A 19,304-nucleotide genomic window follows, 5' to 3' on the forward strand; every position below is an offset into this window, starting at 1 on the left:
TAATCTGTGGATCCCATTCCAGCAGCAGCTCTATGTTCTATCTAAATTTTGTTCAATTTACAAAAATTTGGTACCTTGTCCATGTGTTTCTGCCTGTAGATAAGTCCAATTTGCAACTTATTTTAGTTAAAAATATAGATTTTTTTACAGAAAATTTACTAAGATAATCTCTACAACAGCTCAGATACAAACAAAATTACATCAGAATTCATGTTCAATTTAATTTTACTAGTTAACTTGTGCGTCTATCGCAATATGGCCGTCCTGTAATGAATTGGTGGTCAGTAATATTATTTGTGGTTCTATCTCTCTGCTAATATTAAAATGGAGCTTCGTGTCGGTAACAAATACCGACTTGGGCGAAAAATTGGCTCCGGATCTTTTGGAGATATATATTTAGGTAAGTAATTGGAGGGTTAATTGTAAACAAAGAAAATCGTAAATTGCTGGTCGGGCCAGCTGCGCCTAATCTTCGTTTCTAAATAAGTTAAATAATGTTGAACATGAATAATTTGAACTATGGATTTCTTAATTTTTTTTCCATTGAAAGTCTGAATACAGAACTAAATATTTATGGACATTGATTGCATGTGATTACTGACTTCATAACGTAGATGTCTCTCTGAAGACTTAATTAACAGTAGTCGCCACGAACGGTTTCCAAGATGTTGGTTAGACGCTTGTTTTCGTATTACTTTTGAGTAACAGTATATATTTAAATTACCTGGTTGTAATTGGATAATTATGCTTCTGTTATATACTGTCTTATTTATGAATGCTATGTATGTATCGTTTGTGTTATGAAATGGTACATTGTGCCCTTTTAACATGTCCCAATATTAACATTAAGCAGTAAATAATTATTGATTCTATTTTATGGGTGTTATGTATATTATCAATCAATGTGAATAAAACTGGTTTTTAGGAACAAACATTGTCACAAGGGAAGAAGTAGCCATTAAGTTAGAATGTATCAAAACGAGACATCCACAGTTACACATAGAAAGCAAATTTTACAAACTAATGCAAGGAAGAGGTAAGAAATTTTCTTGATATGGTTGAGCTGATAAAGTAATTTTCAAATCACAAAAGTGTTTCTTTTAAAGACCTATGCAATAAACTATAGATCTAATAGCTCAGATATCAGTTTTATATCTGTCAAGTTTCCAACTTATGCCATATAACCATAATTCCAAAACCCTGCTTAAAACTGGATCATTCATATAGTAAATGAATATGTATAAAGTTTTTGGATAGATAATTTGCACAGAGCTTTACTCGTCATTAAAAGTAGTAGAAGTAGTGTTATTTTTGGTATTAACATAAAAAAGGATGAAACTTATTAATTTTGTTTTAAGTTTTTATTAATATTTTCAGTTGGAATTCCTGCAATTAAATGGTGTGGGTCAGAGGGTGACTACAATGTAATGGTAATGGAACTGCTAGGTCCGTCATTGGAAGATCTCTTCAATTTTTGCTCACGTCGTTTTTCTCTCAAGACAGTACTCCTTCTAGCAGACCAACTAATTTCCCGCATTGAGGACATACACTACAGAAATTTTATCCATAGGTGAGTTTTAGTTTCTTAAACAGAGAAAAATATTAATTTAATCAAAATATTATCATTATTTTACAAAAACACAGCTTGGTGATAATTTGGCATTCACTTTCAAATTAGATTGTGTTCATTTCATAGGTCATATTTGAATCTCAAAAATAAAACTAGTAAAACATAAAATTATCCTTTTAGTTTGTGCAGAAAGCATCTCTTATTGTATACAGAAAAAATGCATTATTTATTAAATTCTTTAAAATTATTTCTTAAAGAAATAAGCAATGTTATTGTATAAAATTAAAAATACAAAATTAAAGAAAGTAAAACCTAAATTTTAAATAACATTTTTTAATAGAAGTTCCTAAATTGTGCCTATTTTGTTTGTGGGTGAGTGATCTTACAACTCTTAGTAAGTCAACCTGCTGCTTTTGGTGATTGTGTAATTTTGGTAACCTGAAGTGTGAAGACTCATGTACTCCATGTGAACTCTGAGTCTCCATACAGGCCTTACACAGTGAAATTTCTGTAATGTCTACTTTGAACAATTTTTTATGTAAGGCTTGTGTGCAGTGATTGCACCAGCTACATCTCAATATTGCTCTCTTATATAAGGGACATAGAGTGGGCTATGGCCCTTTTCAGTTTCTCAAAAGCCATGTGAGTCATCATCAGCCACATTGTTATCTCTTGATTCACTAGGTCCTTTAATCCACTAAAAAGTAATTTTGTTTTAAGTTATGTACCTAAATTAGTGACTGATGATGTTTGATAAGTGACATACATGGCTGATGTAATCCATTGCCTCTAGGACTGCTAGTGTATTCTTATTTTGTAACATTTTATTTGTTTAGCGTCTAGGATTCTCATGCATTACTTTGCACACTGTTGTAGCCATCTAGTGATTTATATAGTTTTCATAACCATATAGTTAAACATATAGCTTTCAGAAAAATGCTCATCTTGTGCTTTGCTTGGATTTTGAGCCATACATAAAACTAGGTGGGTAGTCGAATCTTGCCGTGATTAATCACATTTAGTAAGATGGAATGTTATAAATAAAAATTAAATTACTTCTAGTAACTGCAGCTACTATTGGTATTTTGCTGTTTATCCTATCCACCATTTTAGTAGGAGCAGTAGTTATTTTAGCGCAGATTGCATTGATGAAATATTGAAATATCTTCTAGTGCAGCAATGGAAATTATTTTGAATACATCCTGTTATGTTCAAATATGCAATTATGCCTGAATTTGGTTTTGTCAATTTTAAATATGGCCACCATAGCCATACATCACATATTACTAAGGGCATTTGCCTACCAAGGACAAAAATCAACATCTTAGGCAAAAAATCTATAGGCTTTTTCTTTGTTTCCAACCAGTGATGTAAATAATTCTATTACAATCGATTACTACAGTCAAAAAGTCTTGAAATTAAATACCTAGCTCCTCATATAGTAAGATAAGAATTGGGAACATTTCTGAACCCTAAATAAAATATATTTGCCAGGCTATGTATAAATATACTCTTCCTTGTAGGAAGTTTATCCTTTGTGAATTTACAAGGGCATGTTGGGTGATGATGAACTAGAGTTTCTAAAAAAATCCATTATTTTGTGAAACAATAAAATAGTGCTATATGTTCTAGAAAATAGCCCATAAAATCTCTTAGTACAATCATACAAGGTCTTTCTCAAAGTCAACAATACAATGAGTTTTGATTCTAAGGTAATAGAAATTAATAAATCAAGGGTTAAAATAGTCTATAAACATGTCAAAGCTAGATTACAATTGGTTTGATTGTAGTTTCTATGACAAATTTTGTATTTGCATATGATATACACTGAAATCATTCATTCTGTTTACTTTGTCATTAGAATTATGAGATAGTGTTGTACTTTGGGTCAATTTGCAGAGTTGAAATAAAAAGGAGTACCAGTTTACATTTATCATTTTTTGTTATCTTAATTTCTTTTTAAGTTTTTTTTTCAATTTATAAAGATTATTGAAAAAGTCAAAACAATTACAAAACATTTAGAAGTCAAATGATTTAAAAGTAATGATAGAAACCTACAATATAAATCAAGAAAGAGATTGCTCTTGAACTCTGTTATTCTCTGTGTAATCTAGTATAGATTACATAATATAAGGTACTGTGTGTTTTACAGGTAATGTGTAAAAATAAAATTCTACTTACAGAGACATCAAACCTGACAATTTTCTAATGGGCCTAGGTAAAAAAGGAAATTTAGTGTATATAATAGATTTTGGCTTAGCTAAGAAGTACAAAGATCCTCGGACTAATCAACATATACCTTACAGAGAAAACAAAAATTTGACAGGTATGCATTTTTAATGTATTGTTGTGTGATTCAATAATTATTTTGATAATATGTGTTATACTATAATTCATGTTGTCATTTATTACGTGATAAATAACCCTTTAAGGAAAAATTTTAGTTACAGTCTTCCTTTAACACAGTTATTTTAACATAATCCTCAACAAAATTTTAAATAAAATTGTTTTCTATTGCAGTTTCTATGATATTTTTACCGATAGGTGCACAACCTTTTATCTCATCATTCAAAACAAATCATCAATAGTTAGATATAATTATAGAATAAATAATAATATTATAATAGTTATTGGTTGGAAATTAGCAATATCAAGGAACATACAGCATACATACAGCATTAGGGATCCTAAAAACTTATATGACCTCTATATTTAACTAACAAACTGATTGTAATTTAATTCATATAATTGTGCAGTGTGTGTTTTTATCACTGTATAATAAAGTTATAGATCCTACTTATAAAAAGGAATTGCTACAAAACATGTCATCTAAATTGCATAAAATATAAATAGAATTCTGTTCCTTACAGTACCATTATCTGATATGAGCTATTGATTTATAGTATTGATAATATTATTCAATACAGTAAACAAGTATGTAATTCAAATGTGAGTAAAATTACACTGAATATAAATTATATAAATGCTGAATGAAGTCAAGTAATTATTGGAATTGATCGATGTGAATGCCTCCTTCTTGAGACATGAGTCCATCTTTACTATAGAATATGCCACTATATACAAAAAAAAAATTTATTGCCCTTGTAGGCAGACAAGCATACCTGATGGTGAGTGGTTACCGTCGCCCACCAGGGGCAGAGCCAAGCCGCTGCCTACCAAAACACATAATTGTTACGAATATAATTTTGAAGCTATCCTTTCATATTATTTTATGTATAACTAGCATTGATGTATATTCAATACTCTATCTCATGTCCTTTTTATTGAATGTACTAATGTCTATATTTCCAGAAGCAAATATATATATTATTAATTTTTTTTTTCCTTAAATGAATTATTTCAGGAACAGCAAGATATGCTTCAATAAATACACATTTAGGAATTGAGCAGTCACGTCGAGATGATCTAGAGTCACTGGGCTATGTGCTCATGTACTTTAACCGTGGTAGTTTACCATGGCAGGGGCTAAAAGCAGCAACAAAACGTCAAAAATATGAAAGAATATCTGAAAAGAAACTGTCCACTCCTTTTGATGAGCTTTGTAAGGTAAGGATGTATACTTTATCATCATGTCGTGTATCATATATTCATATCATGTATTGTATTCATGAAAGCTGAAATTGAAATGCTTATAAGGTTTCACTCTGTGGTTAATTTATTTTTATTTTTTATTGCTTAGATGCGTGGACGAGCTCACAGCCCACCTGATGTTAAGTGGTTACTGGAGCTCATAGACATCTACAACGTAAATGCGCCACCCACCTTGAGATTTAAGTTCTAAGGTCTCAAGTATAGTTACAACGGCTGCCCCACCCTTCAAGCCGAAACGCATTACTGCTTCACGGCAGAAAATAGGCAGGGTGGTGGTACCCGCGCGGACTCACAAGAGGTCCTACCATCAATAATTACGAAAATTATAATTTTGCGGGTTTGATTTTTATTACACGATGTTATTCCTTCACTGTGGAATTCAATCGTGAACATTTGTTGAGTACGTATTTCATTAGGAAAATTGGTACCCACCTGAGATTCGAACACCGGTGCATCGCTCAACACGAATGCACCGAACGTCTTATCATTTAAGCCGCGATGACTTTTAATTACGATGACTTAATTACGACGACGTATTAACACGGTTAATGAATATAACTTGCTATATTATTCTTAATCCTAAATTTTTTTTATTGAGAAACAAACTGTAAATATTGTTTATAGTACATAAGTACAGGGAATGGTTCCCAGAGTCCAAAAGGGAATAATAATATTTATAATTCAAAATTATTTGCATCCTTCACTGAGTTAATTCTAATTTTGACATATACTATTAAAATAACACCCTTTTTTTTACTTTTTCTGTACCATAATTAAAAACGAGGGATCAAGTGTTTTCCTAATAGTATACTGTTTACTTTAATTCGCTTTTACAATTTTACCTTATGTCCTGTGAAAACAATTGTTAAGCTACGAAACAAAAGCCATAATTAAGACTGGTCTAATTTTTCAATGCTGTTGTACAATAAACGCTAGCCAAAATTATAAATATACGTCATTTACTGACAAATTTGTTGCAGTAGGTAAAACTGCATGAGTAGGTTCCAGCATACCTAATTTGCCATAAAACAGACACATTTCAGTTTGAAGGGTGGGATAGCTGTTATACAATACAATTGAAAATTTTATCCCAGTTTTAATGGCTCTGGTAACAGAAGGGTCTTAGAATTCGTTCATCAATAAAGTCTAATAAAAAAATGTAAATATTTTAATGTACTTTAATATACTTAATACTAATATACTATTGTGATGTGAGGTGAAGAATTGTGCATTGATTTGTGAGTCTCATTTTGAATTTTTTTATTTAAAGAACCATCCAATTGAATTTCAACTGTATTTGAAGTACTGCCGGCGACTTCGTTTCGAGGAGAGACCCGACTACGCCCATCTGCGTCAGTTGTTTCGCACCCTCTTCCACCGGCAAGGATTTACATATGACTACGTGTTTGATTGGAACATGTTAAAGTTTGGTATGTACTTTTATACTTTCACTTTCGCTGTGTTATGACGGCTTTTCAATAGACCACCCCATCTCGATCCTTACGTGGCATAAATGACGACTAAGGGGTTATTTGGATCTATTCTCCAATTCAACCTCCAGCAGCGTTCTCTGAGAATTCATCACCGTACTGCGATCGCCAAACGATATTAAATGGTAGTAGTGCGTATTATAAGTCCATAAGAGTAGGTACCACAGTCCTGCACATTTCCGTCGCGGCGTATTCGTGCATTATGGCTTGAAGGCTTGGACAGCCTTTATACAATAAAATTACGTCTGACTTGGATCAAGGTTCACTTACACCAGGTAGGTTCTGAGCTCGCATACCTTGCTAAGCAATAAAGAAATAATTTAAAAGTATACCAAGATTACAAAATGTCAGATAAAAAATTTAAGCTGCATTTACACAGGTGGCTTAGCTAAAAATATAATAATATTGTAAGGATAACTTTATTAAAAATGTTAACATATTGTTATGACCGCCTGACGGCGCATACAAATATAAACTCAACTACAAAGTTATAACTGTTTATTACAAGATATATAAAAAAAATATTAATTAATTTATCTCTAAAAAAGTTATTAATTGAATTAAAAGAAATACTCTAGTGATGACTACTTGCGGGGAGTGGATTCGCGGCACAGGGAAGCTTTTTGGTCTTCAAAAACATCTATGTACTGGGGACTTATCTTTGGACCGTTAGATCCCGTGACGCGTGAGGGTCTTCGCTGAGGAAGTTTCCACTGCCTAATGGGGAACTCGGAGGTGTTGCCTGAAGGTCTACAATCCGTACTTGGACGTTCAGCCCGTATTTCGCAATCCTTACGGTGGACCCCCAGTTTACAAGGGGGTTGAAGAATCCGCTTTTAATTTTCGTGTTTATTTTAGTGTAGCACTGATTGTACTACTTTTTAAAATGAGATCAAATAATTGCCAATACGGATCACTTATAATTGTCGTGCGAACTCTCTGGCGTCGAAATCCCTTCCTCCTGCACGAATTCGTTTTTATATGTTTGTATCGGAACGGCCTACTTCTTTCCCTGTGGCGACAATGCGCACTGAGCGGACTTCTAGATCTTTCGTATGAGACGAGATAGAAATATGGAAAGAACGGCTCATCCGAAGCAAGTCACGCCCCAAACTATTGTCTATATTCCAGAAAACTCCTGTGGTACTGAGATAGCAATAGTCGAATCGAGCGAAATGGAATCAATCACAATCCGTTGTTCGCTTTTTTTTTTTTTCGATATTTCTAGGTACCTACGTTGTGGGCGTTTGTTATCCGATGTTCTAGAAGGAATTTGATTTCCGGTACCAACGAATTCCTTATATGGTCACTAGTTAAAGGGCGCGGTTTTCATTTATTGTAGAAACTAGTTATTTTGTTTGTTTGCGCGTAATAATTTTTTTAATTAATTTTATATTTTTAGAATTTTGTTACGACGTTACAATATTCTAAAAAGAGTCTTTTACAATACCAGTTTTTCTTACATTATAGAAGTAGTTAATTACATGTAGTTAGTAGTTATTAATGTTAAAATTGTTTGAAATGATATCCAGTATTATAGCAAATACAGACTCAAAGGTATAACGTATATATATAATAACGTATAACTTTCTAACTATATAACTATTCTATAGGAGGACTGCGTGATAACCATCAAACAAGTGGTATTGATCGCGCTCTTAGACGTCTTGAACAAAATCAGGAACAAGAAAATAGTAAGTATTAATATTTCTTGAAATCAGATCTTGTATATATCATTCTTAAAATGTATATATCATTCTTAAAATGTATATATTGGTATTTGTTCTCATTGATCATTTAGTTGTTTTTCCCACAAAATTTAGAAAGAAATGTAGTAGCTTAAGTTTTCAAGATTATTATTCTTGTGTATTCCGCGTCATTGGAAACATATTATCATCCATAGGAATATGTCTCAGCCTATATTTCTATAATAATTTTCTTTTTTAGCCGCTGCGACAGCCGGCCAGCCCAGTAATGCAGTGGCAGCAATTTCGGAATGGCGGTGAGGAGAGATACCGCTGACTTCACGCTGATAACATCTCTCTAAAATCACGTTGGTATTTGTGACCAGTATGTTCTGTCTCGCAGAATGTACCTTACACAGACATAATTGTGACATTGAAAGTATAAGGACGCCTCTGCAGATGATCAGTACGGCAGGACTTGAGGCGTGAGCGTGAACTTCGACTACACATTCGCGATTTTGAAAGCGAAAATTTATATTAATAAATAAATAAATAAAAAGATAAAATGATTTTGTAAGCATACAGGTTAACATTCATATTAATGTAAATTATTTAAATTTTAGGCTAAGCAGGTTGATAAGTGGGCCGATGAACTCGTAACTTTTCTCGCAATTTTTAAATATGTAACGTTAAGTTATGTAATAAATAACGTTTAAGGCCTACCCATACATCCATTGTACTTTGTGCTCAGTTATATTTAGATATAAGAAAATTCAATAGTAACATTTGAGGCGTTCGTTCAGAAAAAGAGCTGCCCAGTGTCAGATTTTGATGTTCCGTTTAAATAGAATAATGTATAAGTATTCTTTACAAAAGGAATTATTTGTCTTATATCTAAATACAACACTTGTATATATTTGGTAAAACTGACTGATTGAAAACAATTACTAAAAACGCAGGAAACATACTGTAGAAACGAGTTTATCAGACTTTTCGGTTCCTACTGCGTTAATTTTGCAACTTTAAGTAAGTTACTACAAATTGAAAGTAGGAACGGTAGAAACAAAATTGCTCTAAACCAAATTTGTCTGCACATTGTGTAAAATCATTGCTCGAAAAGGTATAAAACTGTAAATAAACAAGTACATTCTCTGAGTGCAATATAGTGATGTTTTCTTTAACTATTCAACATGTAGTTTCATTTGATTTTGTCTTCCAATTATAAATATTATTTACAACTTACAATAACTCAAATTAGTTACATAAATTTGTGATAAATTTTATTTCCCTTGAATCATGTATTTACTGCCGTACACAAAAAATCGTAACATGAGAAAAAATAACTAATGATAGCTAGAACGTACCGAGTATACAGTGTTCTACTAGTTCAAAGTGAGTTTTATTTGGAGATTAGTAACGTATGCAGTTTAGATTTTAAACCATAATTTCTGTTATGGTTATTTTTTTATAAACTTTGCGAAAACTATGATCTCACGCAGATTACCAAATTTCATAAATCATAATTTAAAAAAAAAATCGGTTACCATTTCAGTATCTGGACACCGAACAATAAGAAAATTACAATTTTTGTAATTGTCGTAAATTGTAAATATTATGTAGCTATATATATTTTAGAGCATTTGTGTAATGTAATCTAGCGTCAAATCTACCGCGCTGTTAATACTAAAACTGTGTTGCTATGTTATACCTTACCTTACTTAACCAAGGTAATTTCTATATCCAAAGTACATCATATACGAATATTTCTCGTTCAGTTTTTTATTGTCCTTAGAATTACTTTATTTTATTATAGTCGTTTTATAATAACCATTGTTTTAACATAAAGACTTTCAATTTGCCATTGTAAGCATCAGGCATTGTCAATACGTTAATCGTCATCTCATTACTGAGACATTTTTGTTTGATATTTTATGTTATTGAGCTGGAGAAAGTTTTGTAAAGTGGAACTTGTAAATATCATATTATCGATTTGACATAAGTGTTTGATTTTAAGGCACACGACATTCAAAATCCCTCTTATTAAGGACAATTTACTGCATAATTTAATAATTAACATTTGGCCCACGAGAGCGTTTATATTTCACATATTTACATTACTAAAAATGTATTTAACAGACATAACTCATCCACACTAATCTCAAAAAACGAGTTCTGGATATAACAAAATTGTAAAGTTCAAAAACGCATTAAAAGTTTGAAATAGCGAACCCTTTCATAATTAATGTAACAGATGAATGATTTCAATAGATTCGAACTTCATATAATAGAGGATCATTCAACAAAGTTCGACAAAGTTCACGTTGGGATTTCATTTTTAAAAGTTAGTTAAAATGTGTAGACTGTTATGTCTACGCCTTGTTTAAGCAGACTTCATGAATATTGTAATATCTTAATTTGTACCTAGTTGTAAGTTTTGGCAAATGAAACCAGCCAATGTCCGATGCAGACTAACTTCAAACAAAATGACAAGTTAATTTGCAGACAAAGGAGTAATGTCATCAGCGGTGACGAGCATCCGCACCTGGACAAGAACAGTGTTTGTGAATGTGTAGAGTGCTACAAAATGTGTATTAAATGCTTGCCGCATGTGACGGTCGTGCTTTTCATTTTAACGATAAAGTATATTCGGAATTACAAAAGACTATTGACTTAAATTTTGTATATAATACATTTTTAAGGTAAGCTACTTGGATAAACCGAATACTGTTTTTTACAATATCTTAGGTAATGAAATAAATAATAACTGTTGTAGTGTTAAAATGTCATTTTATTTACTTAATTTTGTTTTACGTAGAGGTACCGTTTTGCGTCAATAAGCCTTATTTGTTGTGACAAACAAAATGTGTATTTCAACACAAGAATTTCTTCTTACAAGTTGGATTGATAAAGCAAAAATGAGAAGAATAGTAATTAGAATACTTTTTAGTTGCACGGAATCTGATGTTGCCTGTATGCATGGCTGAAGCTCTGGTGATAGTCTTGATGTTGAAATTATAAATCTATTTGACAATCAAAGACGAACCTAATAGAGTCGAGCCACAACCAAAATCATATTTAGTTTTTCAATCGTATTTAACAAGTTAGGAAACCATAGCCACAATATACATTAGAAATTTTTATGCTTGGATTTTTTTCAAATCCAGTATGTAAAATCAGGTTAAATCCAGTATCTAAAAAATCATTTGGCACATTAAACAACTAAAATCTCTTTGATTACTTTTAATTGTAAATTACCTAATCAATAATAATATCAAGATCAATTTATGTTGCCAAAAACCCTCCGTCAATTGGTAATTGTACTCCAGAAATTAAACTAGCACTGTCACAAAGCAGGAATACTACCGCATTAACCACTTCCTCCACCTCACCGAATCTGTAAACAACAATGAAATTCATACAAAAAATATGTATGAGCAATGTATGTGCAAATTTTATACAGTAATAATTGTTCCTCACCTTCCAAGAGGTATTTTAGATAACATTTCCTTTGATTTTGATGGTTCCGCCCAAACTTTTCTACCCATTTCAGTCATAATGACAGTAGGGTTAACTGTATTAATTCGTATGCCAAAAGGTCCCAGTTCTAGGGCCATAACCCTGGTTAGTGCATCTAGAGCACCTTTTGAGGCACAATATGCTACGTGATCCTTTAGAGCTGCCTGGATAATAAATATTAAATAAACAATTGTTGGATAATCTTACAATGTTTTTATTGGATCTTTCTTACCTTAGAAGCTTGCGATGAAATATTTACGATGGAACCTTTTCTTTTGTTTTCTATCATTTTTTTCGCTACCACTTGACTCACATTAATAACGGCATTAACATTTACATCAAGGGTTCTAAAATACAGTAGATACATTTAAGTAAATCAAGGTTATTCGAATACTAGGTACTAAAGTATGAAATTGCCGTTTTATATTGAAAATTTTAAATATCTGTTTTCAAGAAAACAGTTTATTTCACCGGAGTGCTCAAGGGTGATTTATACCTTAAAGCGAAGCTACTCAAAGAAGGCTTTTACAATAATTGTTGTTGATGGCCAGACCAACTCACGGTGTACCTGAGTGCCTATGCCTGTGTGCTAATTGAGAGTTTTTATCTTTCTCGATTGCGTAAAAATTCACTCAAATTTTTATGGAGCTGGAACGTTTGCCGCTAAGGGCGCTATTATATGCATATATTTAGTATCTTCACGCGGATCCTGCCCCGCAAGGGAGGGGTAGCACCGTGTCCTCGTCGCAAAAATAGGAAACGACTTGTTGCCGAGTGTTGTGGCATCGATGTTCGGTGACGACGAGTCGTGGAAGGCGATGCTCGACTTCTGCGAGGGCACCATCTCGCGAAAGGAGCCGGCGCGAGCGGGGGCCAGGGAGGCGGATCTCGCTCAAGCCTTGGCCCTCTAAGTGTTTCGGGTCTCCCTCATATGTCGAGCGGGGGCCAGGGAGAAGGATCTCGCTCAAGCCTTGGCCCTCTAAGTGTTTCGGGTCTCCCTCACATGTCGGTCTGGGGACCGGCGAAGGAGGCCTAAGAAGACGACGTGCGAGCTGCTCTGCACGCGTTTTATGCAAGAGCATCCGGGTGGTGGAAGGCCGGCTATCCTCAACCCACGCTGGTTCTGGTATTCCATAGGATAGACCATTCTAACCGACGCACCGAGGGGGAAGGTGATGGGAGAGATGTGCTCCGCACTAAACGCTTCACTTTCCCCCCTTTGCCTTTTCATGAGTTCTGTCTCATTCAAGAGACAGGTTTTAGTCGGTTCGACTCCGACATGACACACCCTCCATCCCCAGTGGAGGGCGGAAGTCCGGCGATTTCCTCGTGACAAAAAAAAATCTTCACGCGGATGAAGATTTTCGGGGATTGCGAATGCGAATAAATGCAAGATATCTGATTACGACACATACAAGACACAATATCGTCAAAATGTTAGCCTGAACTTTAGAAATCTTCAGTTATTTATTTTACGCAAAGGTACGGAAAGAAATATTTAGATTTCTAGGATGGTTAAAAACTTACTCATTTAGGCTTTCTTTTTTGCATTCCAAAAAAGGTTCGATTATAGCAATACCGGCATTATTGACAAGGCCATCAAAAACTCCAAGAGCATCAATGACTTCTCTTGTTTTATTCCAATTTCGAAGATCAACATACACTATTTCAATGGATGGATATTCTTCTTTGAGTTTGTTTAAGTTTTCAGCATTATTTGAAACAGTAACAACATTCGCACCCAGTCTCCAAAGTTCTAAGACTAATCCACGACCTATCCCTGTATAAATTATTAAACAATTTAATTTATTTAAAATTACACACATTTGATTTTCTTTTTTTTTTCATATGTTTCACCTTGACAACCACCAGTAACAAGTATTCTTTTTCCTTCAAAATATTTATCCATGTTTCGTATTTACGCAACTTCTTATGGTAGATAAGTAAGAACTAAATAAAATCGAAATTTATCGTTTTGGTTGACATTCTTATCTCTAGGCCAATTAAATTATTTTGGATTGATTTGATTAAGTACTTCATTTTTATGGAGATAAATTTGAATGTACTAAGTACTTTGTGTGAATTGTGAAATATTTACATATTTTCGAAGAGCTCACAGTAAACTTGGTCTGAAGGGGTTTGAATCAATGGACACTATATTAATAATATTAAAGTAGGTAACCACTTTCTTGAGTTTTCCTATCTCCTCATTTCGGAATTGATCTCGGAAGGAAACTCGCAGCATAACCTAATATTGCTCTTTGGGTATTGATATTGATTATTGATCCTACTGAAGGCCCGTTGTGAGCGACGTGTCAGTGGCATATGTCACACAGTACACACACGCTGGTCAAAGACTTTCATCTCGAGATTACGGCATTTGGGATAAGAATAATTTATAGAGCTTTCTGTGTGCTTAGTGTGAGCTATTTAACGTTCTCGATAGCGTAAAAGTTAGCTCATATTTGTATGGAATAGGATCGTTTGTCTACGTTTGCCGTTAGGGCGCTGTTCCAACTGCATACAAAATTAGGTTAACTTTTACGCTATCGAGAACGTTAGAAAACTCGCACTAAGCGCACAGAACGCTTTACTGGAGTGGGCGTTACAGGGGCATTCATACTAGGGCCCGTTCTATGGTATATGGTTCAGCTCACTGAGTTTCTCGTCGGATCTTCCCAGTTGGTCGCGATTCCAATTCCGATCCGGTGGTGGATCCTGCGAATCACTGCTCTCTAGCTCTAGCTAGGGCTAGTGTTAGCAAATTCTCTGATTGCGCCCGTGAGCACACCTACCCGTCCGGGCGTAGCTGGAATAGCCTCTTAAGCTACTAGCTCCAATCCCTACAATCCCGCTTTTGCAGGTTAGCCGTCGGGGCTCCGTGGTTCGTGAGGAACGTTGACCTACACGACGACCTGGGCTTCGAATCAATTCAGAAATACATGAAGTCAGCGTCGGAACGGTACTTCGATAAGTAAGCGTCATGATAATCGTCTTATCGTTGCCGCCGCTGACTACTCCCTGAATCCTGATCATGCAGGAGTCAGTCACCGTCGAACTCTAGACACGTCCTTACGGATCCATCAGATCCAATAACCTTTGCATTAGACACCTTCAGCTCTAATACTAGGAGCAGGCTTAGGGACGCCAGTAACCGTACTCGTCGAACTCGGCAAACAGGTCGACGTGCAACCTAACCCATGCATCAACCCGCTGAGTTTCTCGCCGGATCTTCTCAGCGGGTCGCGATTCCGATCCGGTAGTAGATTCATTCGCGAAGCAATTGCTCTTAAGTTGTTAGATCTCATCATAAAAAAGGCTACTAGCGAATAGAGGGGGAAAAAAAACAGTTTCGGAGAAATACAATCTTCCTGTCTCACACCAAGCGGCTGGGTCCTGAAGATCGATTCTGTAATCGGTCTGACATAGTGACGTGTTCATAAAAACATTTCAACTCTTTGATATCTTAAATATTGATATTGAATCTTATAAAATACCGTTAGTACCGATGGAAGCATGGGAAATAATAAACATGAGTTTAAACTGTGTTTTGAATTTAGATGTTTGGGACTGGAAAAAGGATAAGTTTTAGGACTCACTCTGTATTTCGTTGATGCACTATTATATTTTCTCACTGGCGAGAGTTATATGTGCTGATTGATCAACAAATCACAATTTTATTGTTTTTGCACCGGCACCGTGTTTTAGTTTTTTTTTTACACACTTCGCGCCATTTTCATACGCGCGTAGTTTTTCTTGTAGTGTCAACAGATGGCGTGGATAGGGGATTGAGGAAGGAATAAGGAAAAGGAAGTCCCAACATTTCCCCCCACTTGAAATCATTGGAGGATTTCAAAAGATTTTAATAAGATAATAAGCTGTGGTAACTAAGATACCTAGTGAATTAGAGATAATAATATGGTAAGAATAAAGTAATAATTAAGATAAAAATAATAATTATGTGAATAAATAAACTATTATATTAAATTAGATAATAGTATAAAGTAAATTATAAAGGTTACAAGTTTTCGTGAATTGGCAAAGGACACAACTTTGTCCCGGGACCTGGGCGGGCCCCCCGGTGCGCACTCTGCGTGGCCGGGGGCTCCGTCTGTGGGGGAGTTTTGCTGGACTTCCACCGTGGCGCGTCCGTAGGTGGCGGATAACGGGATCCTCTGGGCGACATTCCCAGAGGTATCGTCCGATCTTTTTCGTTGCAAGGATTCTTAGGTTTAGGTCCTAGGTTTAGGGTTAGGTTTAGATGTAGATTAAGGTCCTAGGTATAGGGTTAGATTAGATGTAGGTTAAGGTCCTAGGTATAGGGTTAGGTTTAGATGTAGGTTAAGGTCCTAGGTTTAGGGTTAGGCTTAGGATAGCTTAGATAGGCTTTGCAACGAAAGAGATCGGATGACGCGGACCAAAATCAGCACTAGGAGGAGCGGAAGGACTGCGCTCTCCACACTCTTCACTAAGTGAAGAGTGCTCCTTCTGGAGATCGCAGCTTCCGACGGCACTGGTTCGCCGGCCTGCCGTGAGCGGTGGCACCCTGTGCCCCGTAGTCGTGGAAGTGAGTCAGCGCTGCATTTTCGCAGCTGCTGACCGCTGGTTGCTATGTCCCCGGCTTCGGCTACAGGGGAACGCCCCCCAGATATGGGGGGTACCGCTTCGCCGGCGTGGCTTCGTGGTTGCTCGTTTCGAGCGTGGGGCGGTGGTCTGCCGAGTTGCCCTGTGCACTCGGTGGGCTGCCGACCAACCCGTAATCCTCACTGAGTGGGGGGCGGTGGCCGCTGCCGCAAGGCACGGGGTCGCGAGGACGTAAACCTCTATAAAAAATACCCCAATCCCAAGCTCCGATGCCCGGTGAAGGGATGAATGGCTGGAGGGAGTCCAGTCCCGAGGGCATCACCTGATCCCAGGGGACCTCACCCCTGGTTAAATAAGAAAGGAAAAAAAAATGAATATGGACAATTGTGAAACAGTATTACCCCAGGAGGGTACCTCCCGCTCAGCGGGAGGAGAATCCCTCCGTGCCTCCGAGCAATCGGAGGCACGCTGCCCCTCGTATTCTGGGGGGGGCAACAATTGCCTAGAGGAAGGAGGCGGCAGCACGAGCCGCGAAAAAGATCTATTCGTGCATCCTGAGCGTTGCGACAGTGCACTCTCACTGCGCTCGACGCGAAGCTCTGCGAGGGGCTACGCGTCGAGTGGTCGAGAGTCGCCGCTTTTGCTTCGGAATACTACCGGACGGTTCGCCAGCAGAGCCAACGCTGATGCGAAAACTCGGAGGAAGCGGAAGACGGTCAAGAGACCGGTGACTTCCGCTCCCTCCGACTCCTCGGAAATTGAACCCGCGCCCGCCAAGTTTTTGGCGGTCGAGGAAAGAACGGCGACTATTGCGGCGTCGTCTGCCAAAGAACAGGATGTTCGGATAACCTGCGGCGGATTGGCAGCCGGCTCGCTGCGAGGCGGGAGAACCCGTTGTGGGAAGGCCGAACGAATCAGGGAGGGAGAGGTTGAGCGGTTCAATCAATCCAAAGGGGTGTGTGAATGCCGCCCAGCCAGCGCAACACCCCCGGCCCCGTCCATTGCCTCCCGCCCCGTCCAACATGGACGCAGCCTGGACGACGGTAGTGAAGCGGGGTCGAAGGAGGGCGCAAGACGTACCTAACCCCCGTCCCGTTCCGACAGTCAATGCTCCCCAGGTAGTGGGTCGAGCAGCAACTGAAGGGAAAAGAAAGGGAGGGCGCAAGGCAAGAAAACCGCGCGCCCCGCGGTCGGCGGCTGTCGTATTGGAGCTGCTGCCGGCTGCCAAGGAAAAGGGCCTCACCTATGGGGAGGTGATGGCCCGGGCGCGCGCTAGCGTCGACGTGGATGCCATGGGCGTGGAGGGTGGCCTCCGAGTCCGGCACACCGCCAACGGGGCCCGGTTGCTGGAGTGTCCTGGTGCCAACACCAGTGCGGCCGCGGACAAGCTAGCAACCCGGCTCCGTGAAATCCTGCCGGACCCAGAAGTGGTGCGTATAGACAGGCCCGTCAAAATGGCAGAAGTCAAAGTGACGGGCCTGGATGAATGCGCCACAAAGGAGGAAGTGGCCGCCGCCATTGCATCGCAGGGCAATTGCGCCCTCACGCAGGTCAGAGTGGGAGAGCTGCGAAGCTCTTACTCTGGAGCCTTCACTGCGTGGGCGCGTTGCCCTATGCAGGCGGCCACGCTCCTGGCTACGCCTCCACAAGGTCGGCCCGCCGACTCACCAGGGAGGCTGCGCGTGGGCTGGGTGATGGCCCACGTGCAGTTACAGAAGGCCCGCCCCTGGCGATGCCTCCGGTGCTTCGGCACCGGGCACGGCCTCGCCAGGTGCCCATCGGCCGTGGACCGCAGCGGGCTTTGTTTCCGCTGCGGCCAGCCCGGACACAAAGCGGTCTCCTGCACAGCCGCCGCGCCACACTGCGTGCTATGCGACGCGGCGAAGCGGCGGGCCGATCATCGGGCTGGGGGCCCGGCCTGTCTTTCCGCCCCCTCCTCCACAAAGAGGAGGCGTGGCGGGAAAAAGAAGAAAATAACAGAGGAAGAGCCGGCTGCGTGTAAAGCAGCCGGCCAGTCAGTTCCCACCGCGGCCGTCGGGCCGCAAGGTGGGACGGAAGACGAGGGAGCGATGGACGTGACACCTCAATAATGGATCACGTCCATCGCTTCCTCCAAGCGAACGTGAACCACTCCGCCAGGGCGCAGGATCTCCTCGTCCACACCATGGCGGAGTGGTTCATTGACATCGCGATCGTTGCGGAGCCATACTTCGTACCTCCCGACCGGGAGGATTCCTGGGCCGGAGATGTTGATGGCTCCGTGGCGATCGTGATGCGACAGTCAGCGGCGTTACCCCCCCTTGGAATGGTGGCCAGGGGATCCGGGTACGTCGTAGTTAGGGTCAACGAAACCGTCGTGATCGGGGTGTACTTCTCTCCGAACAGGAGTCTCGCTGAGTTCGAACGGTTCCTGGGTGGGCTCGAGGCGTTGGTTCATCGCTTCGAGTCTCGCCCGGTGATACTGGCGGGGGACCTCAACGCTAAATGTACAGCGTGGGGCTCCCCCCGCACGGACTCGCGCGGCGAGTTCCTGTCGGAGTGGGCTTTCGCGACCGGTCTCTGTCTTCTGAACAGAGGTTCGGTCGCGACCTGCGTGCGGTGGAACGGGGAATCACACGTGGACGTGTCGTTCGCGTCTCCGTCCGCCGCACGCCGTGTCCGTGGCTGGCGTGTTCTCGAGGGGGCGGAGACGCTCTCGGACCATCGGTTTGTCCGATTTGAGCTCTCCGTTTCCACTTCGTTGAATACGCCGGCCGAAGAGGCCCGCGGCGAGGAGGAGCTCCCGCGTAGCGCTCCCCGATCATTCCCACGATGGGCACTGAAGCGCCTGAATAAGGTGCTCGCGGT

The 19,304-nt window shown here is 39.1% G+C and overlaps 2 protein-coding genes across 2 annotated transcripts; one reads left to right on the plus strand and one right to left on the minus strand.

The window, feature by feature from the left end:
• On the plus strand, positions 1–11,138 carry dco (discs overgrown casein kinase 1). The gene is made up of 8 exons (XM_089734503.1): positions 1–400; positions 926–1,036; positions 1,378–1,570; positions 3,754–3,896; positions 4,935–5,137; positions 6,453–6,612; positions 8,286–8,366; positions 8,620–11,138. The coding sequence occupies exons 1-8, from the start codon at positions 325–327 to the stop codon at positions 8,676–8,678; spliced, it is 1,026 nt and encodes a 341-aa protein (XP_089590629.1). The 5' UTR covers positions 1–324; the 3' UTR covers positions 8,679–11,138.
• Positions 11,139–11,582: 444 nt separating this feature from the next.
• LOC114253170 (L-xylulose reductase) lies at positions 11,583–14,396 on the minus strand. Its single transcript, XM_028187931.2, has 5 exons — positions 13,731–14,396; positions 13,401–13,653; positions 12,106–12,220; positions 11,835–12,037; positions 11,583–11,751 (listed from the first exon to the last, which is right to left on the minus strand). Exons 1-5 carry the CDS (start codon positions 13,780–13,782, stop codon positions 11,640–11,642), a joined length of 735 nt encoding a protein of 244 aa, XP_028043732.2. The 5' UTR covers positions 13,783–14,396; the 3' UTR covers positions 11,583–11,639.
• Positions 14,397–19,304: the final 4,908 nt, after the last annotated feature.

This window comes from Bombyx mandarina, chromosome 17 (assembly GCF_030267445.1).
Source record: "Bombyx mandarina strain Sakado chromosome 17, ASM3026744v2".
Taxonomy (NCBI): domain Eukaryota; kingdom Metazoa; phylum Arthropoda; class Insecta; order Lepidoptera; family Bombycidae; genus Bombyx; species Bombyx mandarina.

Bases quoted from the DNA above. Each gene is read 5' to 3' on its own strand.
- dco (XM_089734503.1), top strand. From the start codon at position 325: ATGGAGCTTCGTGTCGGTAACAAATACCGACTTGGGCGAAAAATTGGC. The intron at 1,571-3,753 runs GTGAGTTTTAGT...TTCTACTTACAG, and splicing joins TACAGAAATTTTATCCATAG to AGACATCAAACCTGACAATT. The intron at 5,138-6,452 runs GTAAGGATGTAT...TTTTATTTAAAG, and splicing joins CTTTTGATGAGCTTTGTAAG to AACCATCCAATTGAATTTCA.
- LOC114253170 (XM_028187931.2), bottom strand. From the start codon at position 13,782: ATGGATAAATATTTTGAAGGAAAAAGAATACTTGTTACTGGTGGTTGT. The intron at 12,221-13,400 runs GTAAGTTTTTAA...ACTGTATTTTAG, and splicing joins AAAAAAGAAAGCCTAAATGA to AACCCTTGATGTAAATGTTA. The intron at 12,038-12,105 runs GTAAGAAAGATC...TTTATTATCCAG, and splicing joins TTTCATCGCAAGCTTCTAAG to GCAGCTCTAAAGGATCACGT.